At 43.5% G+C, this 22098-nt stretch overlaps 2 protein-coding genes across 2 annotated transcripts in view; both read left to right on the top strand.

Moving 5' to 3' along the window:
* Positions 1–2503, top strand: part of pkd1l1 (polycystin 1 like 1, transient receptor potential channel interacting) — a 45082-nt gene extending 42579 nt beyond the window's left edge. The window contains exons 54-57 of the mRNA XM_031795299.1: positions 569–730; positions 886–1026; positions 1224–1342; positions 1547–2503. Of these exons, the coding sequence (XP_031651159.1) occupies positions 569–730; positions 886–1026; positions 1224–1342; positions 1547–2105 (981 nt within the window). The 3' untranslated portion in view covers positions 2106–2503. The remainder of the gene's footprint in view (positions 1–568; positions 731–885; positions 1027–1223; positions 1343–1546) is intronic.
* Positions 2504–2726: 223 nt separating this feature from the next.
* On the top strand, positions 2727–11313 carry pdia4 (protein disulfide isomerase family A, member 4). Its single transcript, XM_020509006.2, has 10 exons — positions 2727–3019; positions 4517–4673; positions 4890–5095; positions 5269–5407; positions 5632–5837; positions 5965–6123; positions 9482–9633; positions 9771–9927; positions 10141–10374; positions 10588–11313. The coding sequence occupies exons 1-10, from the start codon at positions 2941–2943 to the stop codon at positions 11001–11003; spliced, it is 1905 nt and encodes a 634-aa protein (XP_020364595.1). The 5' UTR covers positions 2727–2940; the 3' UTR covers positions 11004–11313.
* The last annotated feature ends 10785 nt before the right edge of the window (positions 11314–22098 follow it).

The raw sequence follows: 22098 nt of genomic DNA, 5'->3' as shown, positions 1-22098 counted from the left end.
ACACTTTTTATAATACTGTTTTTGTAAGGTGTGTGCGTACTGGTAGCGAAGTCCGGTGCAGGAGAGCAGAGATTTGTGAGCAAAAGTGCAAAATGCGCAAAAACAGTCACAAGAATTGTTTAACAATAAACATCTTTGTGAAATACCACAGGAAAAACAAACCAGTCTGGCGCGTCAACAACAAACACGTAACACAAACACATGAGGGGGAACAGAGGAATAAATACGCCGAACCCCGCCCGAACAAGGAGAGGAGGAGTTTTTAAACACTTTTTATAATACTGTTTTTAAACACTTTTTATAACACTGTTTTTAAACACTTTTTATAACACTGTTTTTAAACACTTTTTATAATACTGTTTTTAAACATTTGTGTTTGATAAAATCCTTGACATAAATCAACTAGTTTCCAAGGCGATCCAGAGACAACAAACATACACGCGGTCTACCCTACAGTACTGTGTGTATACATCACCCTGTACTTTGTTGTTGCTTTATCCAGCCCTAGCAAGCTACATCTGTCTGCTGTAAACCCTCTGCTCCTGTCTGTCTGTCTGTCTGTCTCTAGTTGACTGGAATCGTCTCCTCGTTAGTGAGAGCTGCTAAACTAGCTGGTAGGAGGAGGAGCCTACTGACTCTCTGTGACGTGGTTGGCTACGTCAGGGGTCGGGCAGCTGTGCTCATTGGCCAACGCAGACAGAGATGGACAGATAGCCATGCCCACAGGAGAGTGAGTGACCTTTGACCTCCATGTTAATGTCCCAAAGCTAGTTTTGAAGATAGGACTGCTTTGCTTTGACTGTGAATGAAAGCAGAGAACAACCTTGTGGTTTAGATTGAGGTATGGAAGGGGTTAACTGGCTGATATCTATTTTTTCTCCTCAGAGTTTTTACCTGGAGGAATGTGAGAGCCTGGTGGATGAGCTGCAGTTTAGACTAAATGCCTTCTCTAACAGTCTGCACCACACCCTACATCCTAAAGATATATTCTCCCCCACCCAGAGCCCCTCCAGCCTGGCCTCACAGGTGGGCACACCCACACTGTCTGAACCAACCTGCCAGTGTATATATGATTTAGGCATAACCTTTGAATATGTAAGCCTCTGTGAAGCAATCTAGGTGGAGTTAGTTAGACATATTCCACTTTCAATTTGAACTGACCACCATCTCATGAGCTGTCCCTGATTCCAGCACAGTTTTAAGGGTGTGCGTTTCTTTTGTAGCGCTCTGCTGCCAGTGAAACAGCACACGTGACTGAAGAAACACTTCTCAATGATCCCCCTGACATCACCAACCTCCCACTGACCTCCAGGGAACACTCACCTGACGCACACCACTACAGGTAAAACCACAACTAAATATAATTCACATCAAAAACAGCATAAGCCTGCCATAGAATGGCAGAGGTGATTCACTGAACTATGTTCGCCCAGTGACTACTTGATTATTTGAGTTTATGTTTAGGCTTTAGCTCAGTTAGTTAGCATAGCCCTAAGTCACTCAGATGGCCTGGGTTGTTAACCAGTCGTTTTTATTTCCATCCCAGGTCTCAGCTTGAGTTGGAGACCCTCCACCATCTGCAGCAGTCAGGCCAGAGGAGGCAGACCCCAGCCCCAGCTGGGGGACTCTCAAGTAGGGTTGGGCCATCCGTCAGTCCCCTGCATAGTGGAGCACCAGGGTGGATCTCCCGAGAGCACCCATCAGACAGAAACCTCCAGATCTCCACCTCCATAGGGGGGCCAAGCTACGTCTCCTCCCCAGATTCGGTGCATTTAGCTGAGGCTCGGACATGGGACAACATGCCTCAGATCCAGAGCCTAACAGGCTGGATAGATAATCAGCTGGTTAAGACTATGGTTCTGGAGAATCAGATCAGCCACTGGACCACTGTCGGTCGGTCTGGTAAGAAGAGCCACAGAAGTCCCAGAAACACCCAATGGGCTACAGTAGAAGGGCCAAGCTCCAGATATACCACTGCTTCTGGGGTGATGGAGGGCCATGGAGGGCCACACAGGGCTGTGGTGGAGGTTATGGTCCATGGGAGCCCGGAGACTGAGCCAGAAGAGGAGGGATTCCTAGGGACAGTCAGACAGTGCTGGGGTTGACACTGTATGTCAAGTCTAATGAATGAATGAGTGAAATAATGAATTATCTTCATCAATATGCTATTCAAGAGGGATATTGTGAAAAAATTATGTTTAAATACTCTGTGTGGAGGGAATCAGGCTTAATTACAAGTATTCAGTAGGCCACTGCTTGTGTCACCATGTCTATTTTCAAAAACATTAAATAAACAATGTGCCCTGGTTGTAAAACAAATAAATAAATGGTGTGTAAAATACATTCTCAAATAAATGGTGTGCAGGATAGGGTGAGGGGAGCGCACACTGTTTCTTGAAAGAATGAACATTACAACATGGCTCACTGACTAACTAATATGTTTACAGGACAGCTGCATTGTTGCAGCAATCCAGAGACGGTCCTTGCACAATAAATAAATAAACCTCTTCATTATCCTGTTGATATCAAAAGTACTAGTCCAACTTTTTCTTGTTTTACTGTTCACTCTGTTGAAAAACAGTAGTCTATTCAGTCCAATGACATTACAATAATTGGTCAACTATCCAATGGCACCCTCGAACGTACAGGATCCAGGAATTAAGTGGCGGTACGCAATTGGAGGAAAACCGACGATGACAGCCAATTAGAACGTGGCAAGTCAGACAAATTCAATTTCGGGAGGTGGGGAGCGTGATTTCTGAAGTCTTTCTAGTTTGTATGAAGCCACAAGCCAAATATCAGTTTAACTTCACTTCAGGAATGATCAAGCGCAACAGAGATTGCTAATAATAGACCCATGTTATTATATTCATCAGTTACTAGCTTAAAGGGAGAAGTCTCACTCGTTACACGGATAGCATCCCATTGGAAAACCTGACAATGAGAAAGATAGCACTGCTGCTAATTGTCTTGCTTGGCGTTGCCCACTTTGCCACTGTTATCCAATGTGAAGAAGATGGTAAGTAGTGAGCTAACGTTAACTAGTAATGAATAAGTTTGCCAGTTCGTGTACACGCTAGCTAGCTGGCTTCTTCTGTCGTTATAATTAGCCAGTCAGCTCGTATTCGCGAGCTAGTTGGGTGACTAGCTAGCTAATTATTAACTGCTGGCTAGCTTTTATAGAATGTTGTGCGTACTCCGTAACGTTACAGCTCTTATGACTAATTGCATAACATTTGGTCATTGGACATCCCATTTATTTAACCTTGTGAGGAAAGTGCCCCGACGCTGCACAAATGCTCAGTTTAAACGCAAATACACATTGCACGCGATACAGTTTAGAAAGATTTGGAACTTAACTGCTATAGGAATGACAAACATTTCTAAAACTAAAGATACAATTACTGTACTCAGTGTAATCCATCCACCGGACAGGTGTGGTATATCAATACCAATACACAAGTGCACCTTGTGCTGGGGAAAATAAAAGGCCACTCTAAAATGTGCAGTTTTGTCACACAACACAATGCCACAGATGTCTCAAGTTGAGGGAGTGTGTGATTTGGCATGCTGACTGCAGGAATTTCAGGAGAGCTGATAATTTATTGTTAATTTCTCTTCAAAAGCTGCTTCCAACATTTTAGAGAATTTGCAGTATGTCCAAACTGCAGAACATGTGTAACCATGCCAGCCCAGGACCACAGCTGGCTTCTTCATGTGTGGGATCGTCTGGCAAGCAACCCGGACAGCTGATACAACTGTGGGTTTGCACAACCAAAGAATTTCTGCACAAACTGTCAGAAACCGTCTCAGGGAAGCTCATCTATGTGCTCGTCGTCCTCACCAGGGTCTTGACCTGACTGCAGTTCGGCATTGTAACTGACTTCAGTGTGCAAATGCTCACCTTTGATGGCCACTGGCATGCTGGAGAAGTGTGCTTTTCACAGATGAATTACGGTTTCAACTGTAACGGGCAGAATGCAGACAGCCTGTGTGGTGTTGTGTGGGTGAGAAGTTTGCTGATGTTGTGAACAGTGTCTCACGGTGGGGTTATGGTATGGGCCGGCATAAGCAATGGACAACAAACACAATTGCATTTTATCAATGGCGATTTGAGTGCACAGATACTGTGATGAGATCCTGAAATGGTCACACCAGATACTGACTGGTTTTATGATCCACCATACCATTTTTAAGGGATCTGTGACCAACAGATGCATATCTATATTCCCAGTCATGTGAAATCCATAGATTAGGGCCTAATGAATTTATTTCAATTTACAGTTCATACAGTAGAAGGAACTACAAACTCAGTAAAATCTTAAATTGTTGCATGTTGCATTTATTTTTGTTAATTGTATGTTCCATGCTTTCAGCTGAGAACCCAAAAGGTGGGCCTGCTGTAAGCTCCCCTGGGTTTGAGAGCTAGGTTTTGTTGCAACGCAAACCCAACTGCGCTGTCCTGACTTGTTGCTAGACGTTCTGTTGATTTCAGTGTTATCAATGATGTTTGCAGAAGTCGATGAGGTTGATGACAGTGACGATGAAGAGGATGATGAAGATGATGGAACAGAGGTGAAGGATGAGAACGGAGTGTTGGTCCTGACCGACAACAACTTTGACACGTTCATGGAGGGCAAGGACACTGTGCTGGTAGAGTTTTATGCCCCATGGTAAGTTTGCGTAAAGGGAGAGTTGACAATAAGAAGTCAATATTTGTCAGTCATTGGCGACGTGTCCATCCACATCTATTGTGCAGCTCTTGGTAGCCGATAATGCAGTGTGAAAAACGGAAGGCCTTCATCTCAAATTCATGGGATATATGCACCATTGAAATCATTTTCCCCTTGATTGACACTTCTCTAATCTGTTCTCCTCCCCTCTCCCAGGTGTGGCCACTGTAAGCAGTTTGCTTCTGAGTATGAGAAGATCGCCCAGAGTCTGAAAGAGAATGACCCCCCTATCCCTGTGGCCAAGGTGGATGCGACCAAGTCCAGTTCCTTAGCAAGTAGATTTGAGGTGTCGGGATATCCCACCTTCAAGATCATGAAGAAGGGGGAGCCTGTGGAGTACGATGGCGCCAAGAATGAGCAGGGTAGGACAACCACTTACAAGACTGAGCTGGTAGCCTGGCTGTGTTTCTATATTTGACTACGCTAGTACATCTTGGCCTTGTTTGACTAAAGCGGAAACAGACTGGTACACAGGCTACTATCTTAGTTTCACTTCAGTAGCATTGGTAATATTATAACTGTGATTGTGTTTCAGTAATTGTGGCTCGAGTGAAAGAGGTGGCCCAGCCAGACTGGAAGCCCCCTCCTGAGGCAACCCTGGTGCTGACCAAGGACAGCTTTGACGATGTGGTCAACAACGCTGACATCATCCTGGTGGAGTTCTACGCCCCATGGTCAGTCAGTCTACCCCCAGACAACGTTTAGGATGCATCTCAATGATCTAGTCACTTCATGTCCTTGTCTCCTCATCTGCACTGGTCTAACGCATTAAATATATCACTTCCTTTGTGTTTTCTATCTAGTAAAGGAGTGGAGGTGATAAAATAGCTTTATATGAAGCTTCATGACTGTTCCTGCCTAACAAAGCGTTATGGTGCTGTTTTAACTGTCCCTCCAGGTGTGGCCACTGTAAGCAGCTGGCTCCAGTGTATGAGAAGGCAGCCAAGGACCTGAGCCAGCGCTCTCCTCCCATCCCCCTGGCCAAGGTAGACGCCACCCAGGAGAAGGACATTGCCATCCGTTTCGGGGTGTCGGGGTACCCCACCCTCAAGATCTTCAGGAAGGGGAAGGCCTTTGACTACAACGGACCCAGAGAGAAGAGTGGTATGTCCACACTTCAGACACTACCCAATAACTAAATATATCTGTTAACATTATGGATTTTAGGACGTGTCCCATTGTAATGATATAGCCAAGTGTTCTAACTATTCTGTGTGTTCTCTCTGTGTAGGAATTGTTGACTATATGAGCGAGCAGGCAGGGCCTCCCTCCAAGCAGGTGCAGATGGTGAAACAGGTGTCAGAGTTTATCAAAGATGGTGACGACGCTGTCATAGTGGGTGTGTTTTCCTCGGAGCAGGATACGACCTACGACCTCTACCTAGAGGCCTGTAAGTATTCAATAATTTTTAATTAACAATGCTTTGGTGTACACAGTGCAGGGTGCACAAGGCGCTTCAAGTACTGGAATACCTTGAAAATCTGACATTTTCTGAAGTTGGTACTTATATTTAATCCGTTTTAGAGTAAGGCTTTAATTTAACAAAATGTGGAAAAAGTCAAAGGGTCTGCATATATATAAAAAATAACAGGAGACACCTGTCTGATTAATGCCTGTCTCAGTGGACTAATACATTGCAGAGGCTGAGGATGGCTCACCAGTAGTTTACCATTAATTTCTCATCTGCAATGTTTGTTTGGTTTACAGTAATTTGTTAATGTATTCAATTATGAGTTTTTTACCATTCTCATTGTCTGAGTGGACACTTCGTTTGCAGACTGCACAACCTAGGCTACACTTGTGAGGAACAAGTTTTCATACCATTTACGTGTTTGGTTGGAGCGCTCTTGTCAATGTTGCGTAAGGACGCGCACCAGATTACCCATAGAAGTAGGCCTAGGCTACCTGGCCTGCATGTAAAGTATAGGCCAATAAACTTGCACATCTGATAGTGATGGTGAATTCTCACATTTTTCTTCACCTCAAACGGCACGTAATCAATCTGTTTTTACATGCATTGAGAAAGACTACGTTGAGGAATGATTGTCAATTTGTAAATGTTTCAGCTCTTTTGATAACCACTCAGCACAATGGCGGGAGGGGCGAGCAGGCAGGCAATGTCATGCTCTGATCCGGTGGAAAAGTAATAGAATAGGCCTACCTGATCACTTATCCCTTGCACAAATAGCCTACAGCTATGTCAGTCCAGAGCTCACTGGTACAGGAAACTGAGGGCCCAGAATATTCTATACAATATTGCAAGTTTGCTAGCACCAACTTCAGGCTGGACCTAGTTGATACAATGTTTAAAGTTCCTTGTAGAAAGGCCATGCGTCGCCAATGTGATTCATAGTATATTTATTTTTATCACGGTATTTTCTACCTGCAGGCTACACTTTTATTTGTTGGCTTTCTGGAGGCTATTTTTACATTGTTTGCAGTAGAAGTTACTTTTAGAATTTTGATTAACCACATGATGATTTTCAGATACGAAGACTATTATACACTGCTCAAAAAAAATAAAGGGAACACTAAAATAACACATCCTAGATCTGAATGAATGAAATTCTTATTAAATACACTTTTCTTTACATAGTTGAATGTGCTGACAACAATCACACAAATGATCAATGGAAATCAAATTTATCAACCCATGGAGGTCTGGATTTGGAGTCACTCAAAATTAGTGGAAAACCACACTACAGGCTGATCCAACTTTGATGTAATGTCCTTAAAACAAGTCAAAATGAACGGCCTCCCGGGTGGTTAAGGGCGCTGTACTGCAGCGCCAGCTGTGCCATCAGAGTCCCTGGGTTTGCGCCCAGGCTCTGTCGTAACCGGCCGCGACCGGGAGGTCCGTGGGGCGACGCACAATTAGCCTAGCATCGCCTGAGTTAGGGAGGGCTTGGTCTGTAGGGGTGTCCTTGTCTCATCGCGCACCAGCGACTCCTGTGGCGGGCTGGGCGCAGTGTGCGCTAACCAAGGTGGCCAGGTGCACGGTGTTTCCTCCGGCGCATTGGTGCGGCTGGCTACCGGGTTGGATGCGCGCTGTGTTAAGAAGCAGTGCGGCTTGGTTGGGTTGTGTATCGGAGGACGCATGACTTTCAACCTTCGTCTCTCCCGAGCCCGTACAGGAGTTGTAGCGATGAGACAAGATAGTAGCTACTACAATTGGATACCACAAAATTGGGAGAAAAAGGGGTAAAAAAAACACACAAAAAAACACACAAGTCAAAATGAGGCTCAGTAGTGCCTGTATGGCCTCCACGTGCCTGTATGACCTCCCTACAACGGAACGGGTGGGACAGTCCATAGCATCAATGCCTTGCACTGCTGACACACTCCAGCCACATGAGGTCTAGCATTGTCTTGCATTAGGAGGAACCCAGGGCCAACCGCACCAGCATATGGTGAGATCCTCAAGGGAGTCTGAGGATCTCATCTCTGTACCTAATGGCAGTCAGCTACCTCTGGCGAGCACATGGAGGGCTGTGCGGCCCACCAAAGAAATGCCACCCCACACCATGACTGACCCACCGCCATGTGTGGCGAATTTGCCAATCTTGGTTTTCTCTGGCAAATGCAAAACGTCCTGCACGATGTTGGGCTGTAAGCACAACCCCCACCTGTGGACGTCGGGCCCTCATACCACCCTCATGGAGTCTGTTTCTGACCGTTTGAGCAAACACATGCACATTTGTGGCCTGCTGGAGGTCATTTTGCAGGTCTCTGGCAGTGCTCCTTGCACAAAGGCGGAGGTAGCGGTCCTGCTGCTGGGTTGTTGCCCTCCTACGGCCTCCACGTCTCCTGATGTACTGGCCTGTCTCCTGGTAGCGCTTCCATGCTCTGGACACTATGCTGACAGACAAAGCAAACCTTCTTGCCACAGCTCGCATTGATGTGCCATCCTGGATGAGCTGTACTACCTGAGCCACTTGTGTGGGTTGTAGACTCCATCTCATGCTACCACTAGAGTGAAAGCACCGCCAGCATTCAAAAGTGACCAAAACATCAGCCAGGAAGCATAGGAACTGAGAAGTGGTCTGTGGTCACCACCTGCAGAACCACTCCTTTATTGGGGGTGTCTTGCTAATTGCCTATAATTTCCACCTGTTGTCTATTCCATTTGCACAACAGCATGTGAAATTTATTGTCAATCAGTGTTGCTTCCTAAGTAGACAGTTTGATTTCACAGAAGTGTGATTGTCTTGGTGTTACATTGTGTTTAAGTGTTCCCTTTATTTTTTTGGAGCAGTGTATATGAAATGTAACTGTTCCATGGAAATGTGCATATGACAATCATAACTGGCATGCAGTTTGGTAGAAATGGTAAGATAAATTGGCATTCTAAATTGAAAAGTTTGACCCCTGTAGAAAGCTACCTACTGGTAACTTCAGGAGCTTACTGGCAGAATCTGCCAAGGCCAGCTGGAAGAGGTTCGGGAACAGTTTTTTTTTAAATATATAAAACAACAACATTCTGGGGAACCTTAAGTTCTACTCAATAAGGTTGTGGCGATGAACTTTTAAAAATTGATGGTCCTTGAAAATAAATATTAGTGCTTGAAAAAGTACCTAAGTCCTTGAATTTGACTTGCCACGGTCTGTACGAACCCTGAGTGACTATACATAGCATGCTATATGTTTAGTATTGAGGGTGTATAGGAAATTCCTGCGCTCCTGTTGAGGCTTTCTAATGGGGGATCAATAGTGATTGTACTGTGTTCCCCTCCTATCTGTCCTCCCAGGTCATGTTCTTAGAGAGGACTTCAAGTTCCTCCATACCTTCAGTTCAGACTTGGCCAAGCTCCTCAAGGCCTCCCCCGGCCAGGTCGTCATGGTGCAGCCTGAGAAGTTCAGGTCCAAGTATGAGAAAGCTTCACACACACTTACAATCAAAGTAAGTCTGTCCACAAGGTGTGCTTGTCTAACCTCAAGTAGACTTCAATGAAGCATGCTCTCCTGACCTAAGAAAATGCTGAAATTATTTGCATGTTTTAATGTATGATCTCATAACCTGGCCTCTCTCCTTTTCAGGACTCCACAGAGGTGTCTGAGGTGCAGGACTTTTTTAAGAAACACATCCTGCCACTGGTGGGTCACAGGAAACAGAGCAACGATGCTAAACGCTACACTAAGAGACCGCTGGTCGTTGTCTACTACGGTGTGGACTTCGGCTTCGACTTCAGGAAAGGCAAGTGTCCTCAACCCCTTATTTCCTAGATTGTGTGAATATTGTCTAAAGCTGCGTAGCTTCCATAATACCTTTCTTGACATGCTGAAGAGCTGGAACACAAGCCTGCACTACCAGTAGCTCTCCCCCAGGACCGGCGGTTGGACAACCTTGGCGGTGTTAATTGCAGCCCATCTCATGCCTCATGTCTAACTCCTTCTATTTATTTTCTAGCCACCCAATTCTGGAGGAGCAAGGTTCTGGAGGTGGCCAAGGATTTCCCGGAATACACCTTTGCAATCGCTGACGAGGAGGACTATTCAGATGAGCTGAAGAGCCTGGGGCTCAGCGACAGCGGGGAGGAAGTCAATGTGGGGATTCTGGGAGATGGTGGCAAGAAGTTTGCCATGGAACCTGAGGAGTTTGAATCTGAGGTGCTGAGGGAATTCATCATGGCCTTTAAGAAAGGTGAGCTTTACAGCAATTGTTATAAAATGTCACGACTTTAAACCACAGGATGTTGTATTGAGTTACATATTAACCTGAGTTGAGTACCTTGTCTGCAGCCAGCCAAATATCATCCGTATGTGACAGGTCTTTGCCAATATCGTGTAATGGACTATACATTAGTGTCCATTCTTCACCATGTCTGTGTCCATTCTTGTCTCTCCCTCTCTGTAGGCAAACTGAAGCCCGTCATCAAATCCCAGCCGGTGCCCAAGAACAACAAAGGCCCTGTGAAGGTAGTGGTTGGAAAGACCTTCGATGACATTGTCATGGATACCAAGAAAGACGTCCTGATCGAGTTCTACGCCCCGTGGTGCGGTCACTGCAAGAAGCTGGACCCTGACTATACCGCCCTGGGCAAAAAATACAAGAACGAGAAGAACCTCGTCATTGCCAAAATGGATGCCACGGCTAATGACGTGCCTCACGACAGCTATAAAACAGAGGGCTTCCCTACCATCTACTTTGCACCTAGCAACAGCAAGCAGAGCCCAATCAAATTTGAGGGTGGGGATAGAACCATAGAAGGATTTAGTAAGTTCTTGGAACAGCATGCCACAAAGTTATCACAGAGCAAAGATGAACTTTAAAAATCTCTTTCTGAGTAGCTAAGAACTTTAACCATGCCAGTGTAGAGACTACAAGTTCCAGGTGCCCTGGAGGAGCCGAGGGCAGACTGTCAATTCCAAATCAACCCTTCCTAGCCCCTACACCCTAGCCACCTATGTGCTAGTGTTTAGGGGGTTGGAGTTGATTTGAGTGTCCCCACAGAGGGCTGTTATTGAGTTTCTCTGATTTACCACATGTAAAATCTTTTTCTGTTCAAATCAAGAGATTCTGCTTTTGTTTTCCATGTCTAAAAGCATAGCCTTAGCCTTTTCAAATAAAACATGAACTGTGTGTTGTGTGGGGTGCATAATTATTCTCCTTGTCAGCTGTACTGAGGACACAGGATGGGTGAAAGCAAAATTAAGGAATGTCTGTCCTATTATATAGGATGGGAGTATTCAACTCTTACCCGACAAGGTCCTGAGCCTACTGGTTTTCTGATCTACCTGAATTAATTGCACCCCTTCTAAATCATTCCCTGATTAGAGGTTATTATATTAAGATTAATTGTTTTTAGATCCACTTTACTACATTTTAATTTCAAGTTTCATAACATTTTTCTATTTAGCTTTACTGTTGGACAGATGTGTGGGAGGCTAGGCTCCATGTATGTGTTGTATCAATTTTGTCCATTCCTGCAACTGTGGGGCATTTAATGCGTAAGGTGATGGGTCCGGTTTAAAGGTAGACTGCGAGAATACCTAGATGCACGACAAACTAGTGAGACAATATCTGCAACCAGGAGGGTTGAGCGACAACTTCTCTGCTGTGTGACACTTGCACATGTGCAGATAGTCTGTGTGGCAGAGTGCAGTCTTTCATGTTCTCATCTCAATGGCTGCTTTCAACTGGATCACTTTGAAAGGTGGTGACCACCTATTTTGGGGATAAAATTGTCCAACTTGGACCTACATGTCAACTGCATTAACCTTACAAAAATTGTGATCAAAGATGACGTTTTGACTGCAGTTGTCTACAGTTGCTCATCCTGCAGGGATTTCCTGCATTGCGTGAGGCTCTCTTGTCAACCAATTTGTTTGACCCACACGAATGTGACCAAAGACATGACAAACAACCAATTTGCACGGTGTACAGTAGCTATATATTCAAGTGATGAGGTTCTCACTGATTGTACGATGTCCACACATGGTTTCAGATTGTGAGTATGTGTGATGAATGGCAACACTCATGTTTCCTTTAGGGAGTCGTTGAAATTTACATTGTTACCTAATGGAAAATGCGGGAGGGTCATGTAATCCGTTAATCCCCGACCATAAATTACATGTAATCTGTTACATGTAAGGGATGACAAAAAAATTGATCTGTTACGTTACTAGCAAAACTATTGTAATCAGATTAGATACTTTCAAAGAACAAGATTACTTCGAGGATTACTTTCAAATTCGGAACGCATGTGAGGAAAAAACATCTGACTTGTTTTTTCAATGACATTGAGAAAGGCAGAGCCCCACATTTTTTGCAAAAACATAAATATATATTTTGGGGGGGCTTGCCTGTTTTGCTTGTTATTTTGGCATTAATACGTGTCACATATCGGAAATGTTTGCGAACAATGTAAAAAATAAATGAGTTAATAACGCCGCATACAAACATGGTCTCTTTTTTTTGTTTTCTTGAGTAAGGAAGCGTGATAGGTTAATTGATAATTTGAGTCAATTGGAGGTGTACCTGTGGGTGTACAGTGGGGCAAAAAAGTATTTAGTCAGCCACCAATTGTGCAAGTTCTCCCACTTAAAAAGATGAGAGAGGCCTGTAATTTTTTTAATCATAGGTACACTTCAACTATGACAGACAAAATGAGAGAAAAAAAATCCAGAAAATGACATTGTAGGATTTTTTATTAATTAATTTGCAAATTATGGTGGAAAATAAGTATTTGGTCACCTCTAATCTCGCACAGACCTGTAACTTCTTTAAGAGGCTCCTCTGTCCTCCACTCGTTACCTGTATTAATGGCACCTGTTTGAACTTATTAACAGTATAAAATACACCTGTCCACAACCTCAAACAGTCACACTCCAAACTCCACTATGGCCAAGACCAAAGAGCTGTCAAAGGACAACAGAAACAAAATTGTAGACCTGCACCAGGCTGGGAAGACTGAATCTACAATAGGTAAGCAGCTTGGTATGAAGAAATCAACTGTGGGAGCAATTATTAGGAAATGGAAGACATACAAGACCACTGATAATCTCCCTCGATCTGGGGCTCCACGCAAGATCTCACCCCGTGGGGTCAAAATGATCACAAGAACGGTGAGCAAAAATCCCAGAACCACACGGGGGGACCTAGTGAATGACCTGCAGCGAGCTGGGACCAAAGTAACAAAGCCTACCATCAGTAACACACTACACCACCAGGGACTCAAATCCTGCAGTGCCAGACGTGTCCCCCTGCTTAAGCCAGTACATGTCCAGGCCCGTCTGAAGTTTGCTAGAGAGCATTTGGATGATCCACAAGAAGATTGGGAGAATGTCATATGGTCAGATGAAACCAAAATAGAACATTTTGGTAAAAACTCAACTCGTCGTGTTTGGAGGACAAAGAATGCTGAGTTGCATCCAAAGAACACCATACCTACTCTGAAGCATGGGGGTGGAAACATCAATGAAAGAATGAATGGATGGGGCCATGTATTGTGAGATTTTGAGTGAAAACCTTCTTCCATCAGCAAGGGCATTGAAGATGAAACGTGGCTGGGTCTTTCAGCATGACAATGATCCCAAACACACCGCCCGGGCAACGAAGGAGTGGCTTCGTAAGAAGCATTTCAAGGTCCTGGAGTGGCCTAGCCAGTCTCCAGATCCCAATCTTTGGAGGGAGTTGAAAGTCTGTGTTGCCCAGCAACAGCCCCAAAACATCACTGCTCTAGAGGAGATCTGCATGGAGGAATGGGCCAAAATACCAGCAACAGTGTGTGAAAACCTTGTGAAGACTTACAGAAAACGTTTGACCTCTGTCATTGCCAACAAAGGGTATATAACAAAGTATTGAGATAAACTTTTGTTATTGACCAAATACTTATTTTCCACCATAATTTGCAAATAAATTCATTAAAAATCCTACAATGTGATTTTCTGGATTTCTTTTCTCATTTTGTCTGTCATAGTTGAAGTGTACCTATGATGAAATTACAGGCCTCTCTCATCTTTTTAAGTGGGAGAACTTGCACAATTGGTGGCTGACTAACTTTTTTGCCCCACTGTATTTCAAGGCCTACCTTCAAACACAGTGCCTCTTTGCTTGACATCATGGGAAAATCAAAATAAATAGGCCAAGACCTCAGGAAAAACATTGTGGACCTCCACAAGTCTGGTTCATCCTTGGGAGCAATTTCCAAACGCCTGAAGGTACCACATTCATCTGTACAAACAATAGTACGCAAGTATAGACACCATGGGACCACGCAGCCGTCATACCACTCAGGAAGGAGACGCGTTCTGTCTCCTATAGATGAACGTACTTTAGTGCGAAAAGTGCAAATCAATCCCAGAAAAACAGCTAAGGACCATGTGAAGATGCTGGAGGAAACGGGTACAAAACTAACTATATCCACAGTAAAACGAGTCCTATATTGACATAACCTGAAAGGGCACTCAGCAAGGAAGAAGCCTCTGCTCCAAAACCACCATAAAAAAAACTACGGTTTGCAACTGCACATGGGGACGAAGATCGTACTTTTTGAAGAAATGTCCTCTAGTCTGATGAAACAAAAATATAACTTTTTGGCCATAATGATTATTGTTTTGTTTGGAGGAAAAAGGGAGAAGCTTGCAAGCCGAAGAACACCATCCCAACCGTGAAGCACGGGGGTGGCAGAATCATGTTGTGGGGGTGCATTGCTGCAGGAGGGACTGGTGCACTTCACAAAATAGGTGGCATCATGTGGAAGGAAAATAATGTGGATATATTGAAGCAACATCTCAAGACATCAGTCAGGAAGTTAATGCTTGGTCGCAAATGGGTCTTCCAAATGGACAACGACCCCAAGCATACTTCCAGAGTTGCAGCAAAATGGCTTAAGGACAACAAAGTCAAGGTATTGGAGTGGCCATCACAAAGCCCTGACCTCAATCCTATAGAAAATGTGTGGGCAGAACTGAAAAAGTGTGTGCGAGGAAGGAGGCCTACAAACCTGACTCAGTTACACCAGCTCTGTCAGGAGAAATGGGACAAAATTCACCCAACTTTTTGTGGGAAGCTTGTGAAAGGCTACCCGAAACGTTTGACTCAAGTTAAATAATTTAAAGGCAGTGCTACCAAATACTAGTCGAGTGGATGTAAACCTCTGACCCACTAGGAATGTGATGAAAGAAATTAAATCTGAAATAAATCATTATCTCTACTATTATTCTGACATTTCACATTCTTAAAATAAAGTGGTGATCCTAACTGACCTAAGACAGGGAATTTTTACAATGATTAAATGTCAGGAATTGTGAAAAACTGAGTTTAAATGTATTTGGTTAATGTGTATGTAAACTTCAACTGGACACTGCTCAAACAACACAATGTAACACCAAGTCAATCACACTTCTGTGAAATCAAACTGTCCACTTAGGAAGCAACACTGATTGACAATAAATTTCATATGCTGTTGTGCAAATGGAATAGACAACAGGTGGAAATTATAGGCAATTAGCAAGACACCCCCAATAAAGGAGTTTTTCTGCAGGTGGTGACCACAGACCACTTCTCAGTTCCTATGCTTCCTGGCTGATGTTTTGGTCACTTTTGAATGCTGGCGGTGCTTTCACTCTAGTGGTAGCACTCTAGTGGTAGTGCAGCTCATCCAGGAGGGCACATCAATGCGAGCTGTGGCAAGAAGGTTTGCTGTGTCTGTCAGCGTAGTGTCCAGAGCATGGAGGTGCTACCAGGAGACAGGCCAGTACATCAGGTGACGTGGAGGAGACCGTAGGAGGGCAACAACCCAGCAGCAGGACCGCTACCTCCGCCTTTGTGCAAGGAGGAGCACTGCCAGAGCCCTGCAAAATGACCTCCAGCAGGCCAGAAATGTGCATGTGTCTGCTCAAACGGTCAGAAACAGACTCCATTAGGGTGGTATGAGGGCGGGACGTCTACAGGTGGGGGTTGTGCTTACAGCCCAACACCGTGCAGGACGTTTGGCATTTGCCAGAGAACACCAAGATTGGCAAATTCGCGGCTGGCGCCCTGTGCTCTTCACAGATGAAAGCAGGTTCACACTGAGCACATGTGACCGACGTGACAGAGTCTGGAGACGCCGTGGAGAACGTTCTGCTGCCTGCAACATCCTCCAGCATGAACGGTTTGGCGGAGGTTCAGTCATGGTGTGGCATTTCTTTGGGGGGCCGCACAGAGCACCTCCATGTGCTCGCCAGAGGTAGCCTGACTGCCATTAGGTACCGAGATGAGATCCTCAGACCCCTTGTGAGACCATATGCTGGTGCAGTTGGCCCTGGGTTCCTCTTAATGCAAGACAATGCTAGACCTCATGTGGCTGGAGTGTGTCAGCAGTTCCTGCAAGAGGAAGGCATTGATGCTATGGACTGGCCCGCCCGTTCCCCAGACCTGAATCCAATTGAGCACATCTGGGACATCATGTCTCGCTCCATCCACCAACGCCACGTTGCACCACAGACTGTCCAGGAGTTGGCGGATGCTTTAGTCCAGGTCTGGGAGGAGATCCCTCAGGAGACCATTTGTCACCTCATCAGGAGCATGCCCAGGCGTTGTAGGGAGATCATACAGGCACGTGGAGGCCACACACACTACTGAGCCTAATTTGGACTTGTTTTAAGAACATTACATCAAAGTTGGATCAGCCTGTAGTGTGGTTTTCCACTTTAATTTTGAGTGTGACTCCAAATTCAGACCTCCATGGGTTGATAAATTTCATTTCCATTGATCATTTTTGTGTGATTTTGTTGTCAGGACATTCAACTATGTAAAGAAAAAAGTATTTAATAAGAATATTTAATTCATTCAGATCTAGGATGTGTCATTTTAGTGTTCCCTTTATTTTTTTGAGCAGTGTATATCCTTAGCTCTGTCTATTAATCTGAGAGTGGTTACATTTCTCCAGGCCCATCCCTCAGCTTTTAACCAAAACAGAGTCGGGGGGGGGGGGGGGGGGGGGGTTGTTATTGTTTCATCTGTGGATTTGCACTCATAACAGCTGCATATTATCAAGATATAAAGGGTCACCAACAAAAAGGTAAACAATAAACCTATAGCAAATGCAGCATACGGCATTCATTTTTCACACGTCAAAAGCACTTTTCGGTAGTGCTGAAAGCATGACATTACATGAGCTCAGCATTTATTTTTAAACACAAATCAATGAGCCCAATCCGTCCTCCATGACAACAAAATCATAAACAACACAGTAGGGCTGGCTAATATGTCCTTCGTTTTTGGAGTTATGCTCAGGTTAAACAATTTGGCTAATCTGTACTTCCATATCTACAAATCCTATTCTTGAAGATCAAGGGGTATAACATTTATTGCAATGACTGTAATTCTGATAGACTTTGTTTTTTAATATAAAGATACAATTTGATTGTATTATTATATGTAGTAGAAAGCGATGGATTAAAAGAAGCCATCTTAACCAACCCATAAAGTAAAATGTAACATCCATATATGGCTAGCTATGTAAACTTTAATATTGATTTATCCTGCAATAGATTTTGTTCAATTGGTAACATAAATGTTGGTATTTTTCTAATTCTTCTTAAGGGGAAAGTCATCTAAAAGTATTTTGGATTTTTATTTAACTAGGCAAGTCAGTTAAGAAAAAAATTATTATTTACATTGACGGCCTACCACGGCCAAACCCTAACCCAGACGAAGCTGGGCCAATTGTGCGCCGCCCTATGGGACTCCCAATCACGTCCGATTGTGATTCAGCCTGGAATCAAACCAGGGTCTGTAGTGACACCTCTAGCACTGAGATGCAGTGCCTTAGACCACTGCACCACTCGGGAGCCCTGAATGTAATCAGATTACGACCGAGTCACGACCGAGTTCCAAACTACCTCTGGAAGCAAACTCTCCGTTCGTCAGGAGCTTCATGAAATGGGTTTCCATGGCCAAGTAGCCGCGCACAAGCCTAAGATCACCATGCGCAATGCCAAGCATCGTCTCCCATGCACAACGATGTATGGTGTAAAGCTCGCCGCCATTGGACTCTGGAGCAGTGGAAAAGCATTCTCTGAAGTGGTGAATCACGTTTCAACATCTGTCAGTCTGGGTTTGGCAGATGCCAGGAGAAAGCTACCTGCCCGAATGCATAGTGCCAACTGCAAAGCTTGGTGGAGGACGAAAAATAGTCTGGGGCTGTTTTTCATGGTTCGGGCTAGGCCCCTTAGTTCCAGTGAAGGAAAATATTAACGCTACAGCATACACTGACATTCTAGACGATTCTGTGATTCCAACTTTGTGGCAACAGTTTGGGAAAAGCCCTTTCCTGTTTCAGCATTACAATGCCCCAATGCACAACGAGGTCCATACAGAAATGGTTTGTTGAGATCAGTGTGGAATAACTGGACTGGCCTTGCACAAACCCCTGACCTCAACCCCATCGAACATCTTTGGGATGAATTGGAACTCCAACTGTGAGCCAGGCCTAATCACCCAACATCAGTGGCCGACCTCACTAATGCTTGTGGTTGAATGGAAGCAAATTCCTGCAGCAATGTTCCAACATCTAGTGTAAAGCCTCCCCAGAAGAGTGGAGGCTGTTGTAGCAGCAAAAGCAGCAAAAGTAGAAACAGTATTTTTATAGTAATTTATATTTATTTTGCAAGCTGTAGGCATTTTGAATTAAATGTGGAGTGGAGCTTATAGTTACGTATTCGGCAATCATAATTTACCTGAAAAACACAGTCTCCATCATTTGTTGCAATAAAGAAATAAAAAAATCTACCTGTCGAACTCATAAAATGTCTGTCTTTAGAAAATGTTTCCTATATCTGCCGTTTCCATTACACAAGTCGCAATGTTTTTTTTTGCGAAATTGCTTTTGTAGAATAAACCGGTGTCAATTGAAACCTGCCTAATGCCATGTTGATCTGAGCCTTGCTTTTGGAAAACCACTCCCCGACGATCGTCTAGTCGGTTGCTTTTGCCTTACTACTCAAACGCTCCCAGTATCTGGGTGCTGCTTGTGGCAACATCATCTAGCCAGGTCTACCTTTCAATTATAAAGTCTATCTTAAAAAAACTCTAAAGGATCGGACCCTTTTTTCAATATTCGCCTATAATGATGTGCCCAAATCTAACTGCCTGTAGCTCAGGCCCTGAAGCAAGGATATGCATATTCTTGATACCATTTGAAAGGAAACACTTGTGGAAATGTGAAAAGAATGTAGGAAAATATAACACATTAGATCTGGTAAAAGATAATACAAAGAAAGGCCATAATGTATTATTCCAACCCAGGTGCAATTTAGAAGAAACCTAGAGAGGAACCAGGCTATGTGGGGTGGCCAGTCCTCTTCTGGCTGTGCCGGGTGGAGATTATAACAGAACATGGTCAAGATGTTCAATGTTCATAAATGACCAGCATGGTCGAATAATAATAAGGCAGAACAGTTGAAACTAGTGCAGCAGCACAGTCAGGTGGAGGTTGAAACTGGAGCAGCAGCATGGCCAGGTAGACTGGGGACAGCAAGGAGTCATCATGTCAGGTAGTCCTGGGGCATGGTCCTAGGGCATTTCTGTTACATTATTTGTATCAAGACTGCCCAAATGTGCCTAATTTGTTTATTAAAAACTTTAAGTTCAAAACTGTGCACTCTCCGCAAACAATAGCTACTTTACTGTAATAGCTACTTTTAATTGGACAGTGCAGTTAGATTAACAAGAATTTAAGCTTTCTGCCAATATCAGATATGTCCATGTTCTGGAAAATGTTCATGTTACTTACAACCTCATGCTAATCATTCATCATTAGTTTTAGTTTCTGTTCTAGTTTACTATAATAACCTTGAGGGGAACACTGAAAAAAAGCAGTGGAACTGGCTTTGAGGTTCAGAGTTGAATTTGAGGGCTATAGAACACATGAGATGTGGTTTGTAAAATGAAAATATTGAATATTCTGTGCATACTGTAGACAATACTACCACAGATAGAACAATGAGACAGATATTTCTGTTCATTGAAAATATTTCACTGGATGTATAAATGTGAAGCATCCGCTTGGCGTTTCCAAAGCCAAGTGTCAGGCAGTGGGAAGTGGTGTCATACTTGAGTAAAAGTAAAAATACCTTAATATAAAAAGAGTAACCCAGTAAAATACTACTTGAGTAAAAGTCTAAAAGTATAAGATTTTAAATGTACTTAAGTACAGTTGTGGAAAAAGTACTCAATTGTCATACTTGAGTAAAAGTACAAAGTAAATGCTATACATCAAAGTCCTTATATTTAGCAAACCAGATGGCACAATTTCCTTTTTTATAACTTTTTTTTGACAGCTAGTGGCAACTCCAACATTCAGACATAATTTACAAAGGAAGCATTCATGTTTAGTGAGTATCTTGATAAGTGTGTGAATTTGATATTTTTCCTGCACTGCTAAGCATTCAAATTGTAACTAGTACTTTTGGATGTCAGGGAAAATGTATGGGGTAAAAAGTCCATCCTTTTCTTTATGGATTTTGGTGAAGTAAAAGCAGAGAAAAATATAAATAGTAAAGTACAGACACCCCAAAAAACGACTTAAGTGGTACACTAAACTATTATTTTTTTTTAAACGTAAGTACGTTACATGGCCGGCAGTGGGAGAAGATGCAGTGAGATGGATTTTGGCCGATTTTCTGCTTATTTTCTAATCAATGAAACAATTGATCTCAATACAGTTCTGTTCCCAAAACTAAAATATGCTATGAACAGAGTGGACAAAATTTTGTAGACTTTACATTTTGCTAAAGTTTTTTAAAAAGTGCATTGTTTAGGAGTGCAAATGCGAATTTAGTTCATGCACACACGCACTTCACAGTTAAATAAAGGTTAAATACATGTTTATAAAATGGACACGCGCACTTCAAACTAGGCGTTCCCTAACGGAAATATAAGCCCATAGGATCTCGCTAACTCGTGCTTGGCTCTGCCCACCTCCTTGCTAGTTCTGACTCATTCGTTCCCATTTGAAACGACGGGTTTTTGTCAATCTTGGTTTCGTTATAAAAATCTTTGCTATTACTGTATGAGCAAACCGAACTGTTCTGAACGAGGCCGATTCGTATCCCGGGCCATCTACCAATGAGCGTATGAGAAGGGCGGGACTTAGTAAACTGGATAACCCTAGCGGAGAGGAGGGCTCCTTCTCAATAATCTAAAGTGGCTCCCTCTCCTTGTCGACCTCCCTACATGATTACAAGTCTGTAAACACAGCCTAGCTGTAAAGTATGTACAAGAGGATGAATAAGAATTAGTTTTTACTGTCATGGGTAAGATGTCAATTGAATACTCAGGAAAGAGCTAGGGAGAATAATTGCTTACTCCTCGCGTCCTCTCTCCTTCCCAAAATCTATTAGATGAGAGCCACTTCTCCTTCAATGAGTTTTGAGAAGGAGGAGAGGGAAGCTAACGCAATAAGTAAGCAATTATCCTCCCTAGCTCTTTGCTGTCAGTGCATATAGAGAAAATGAGATGAGAGAAAGCGACTTTAGACTGTTGAGGCTATACCCGACCATAACAAGGTTACATGCCATGACCAGAATAAAAATAAAGCAGATATTTACGTTATACACTGTTTTCTACAATATAAAACACATCCGCCGTTAAGTACATTGCTTTGTACTAAACGGCTTTGCTACCAATATTTACTCATATCTACTGAAATTGTACATTACACATTTTCTCATGGATTATTAAATATGATATTACCATGATGAGGAGTCGTAATTGTAAATAGTTGCACATACATGTGGCACCAGGTAATAGAGTAAACAATTCGCATCTACATCTTTGCTAGGCATTTGTATCGTTGATAACCAAGAGAACAAAGGAAACTTCTCCACATGTCCCCCATTCCGGGGCCCCGTTGTAGCGCGGCCTATCATTGGCCAG

This window comes from Oncorhynchus kisutch, linkage group LG18 (genome assembly GCF_002021735.2).
Source record: "Oncorhynchus kisutch isolate 150728-3 linkage group LG18, Okis_V2, whole genome shotgun sequence".
In the NCBI taxonomy this organism is placed as follows: Eukaryota; Metazoa; Chordata; class Actinopteri; order Salmoniformes; family Salmonidae; genus Oncorhynchus; species Oncorhynchus kisutch.
This window is presented reverse-complemented; position numbering and strand designations above follow the sequence as displayed.

Excerpts from the sequence above, each read along its gene's own strand:
- pdia4 (XM_020509006.2), top strand. The coding sequence starts at position 2,941 with ATGAGAAAGATAGCACTGCTGCTAATTGTCTTGCTTGGCGTTGCCCAC. Across the intron at positions 5,096-5,268 it reads TGGCGCCAAGAATGAGCAGG|TAATTGTGGCTCGAGTGAAA; the intron begins GTAGGACAACCA and ends ATTGTGTTTCAG. Across the intron at positions 5,838-5,964 it reads CGGACCCAGAGAGAAGAGTG|GAATTGTTGACTATATGAGC; the intron begins GTATGTCCACAC and ends CTCTCTGTGTAG.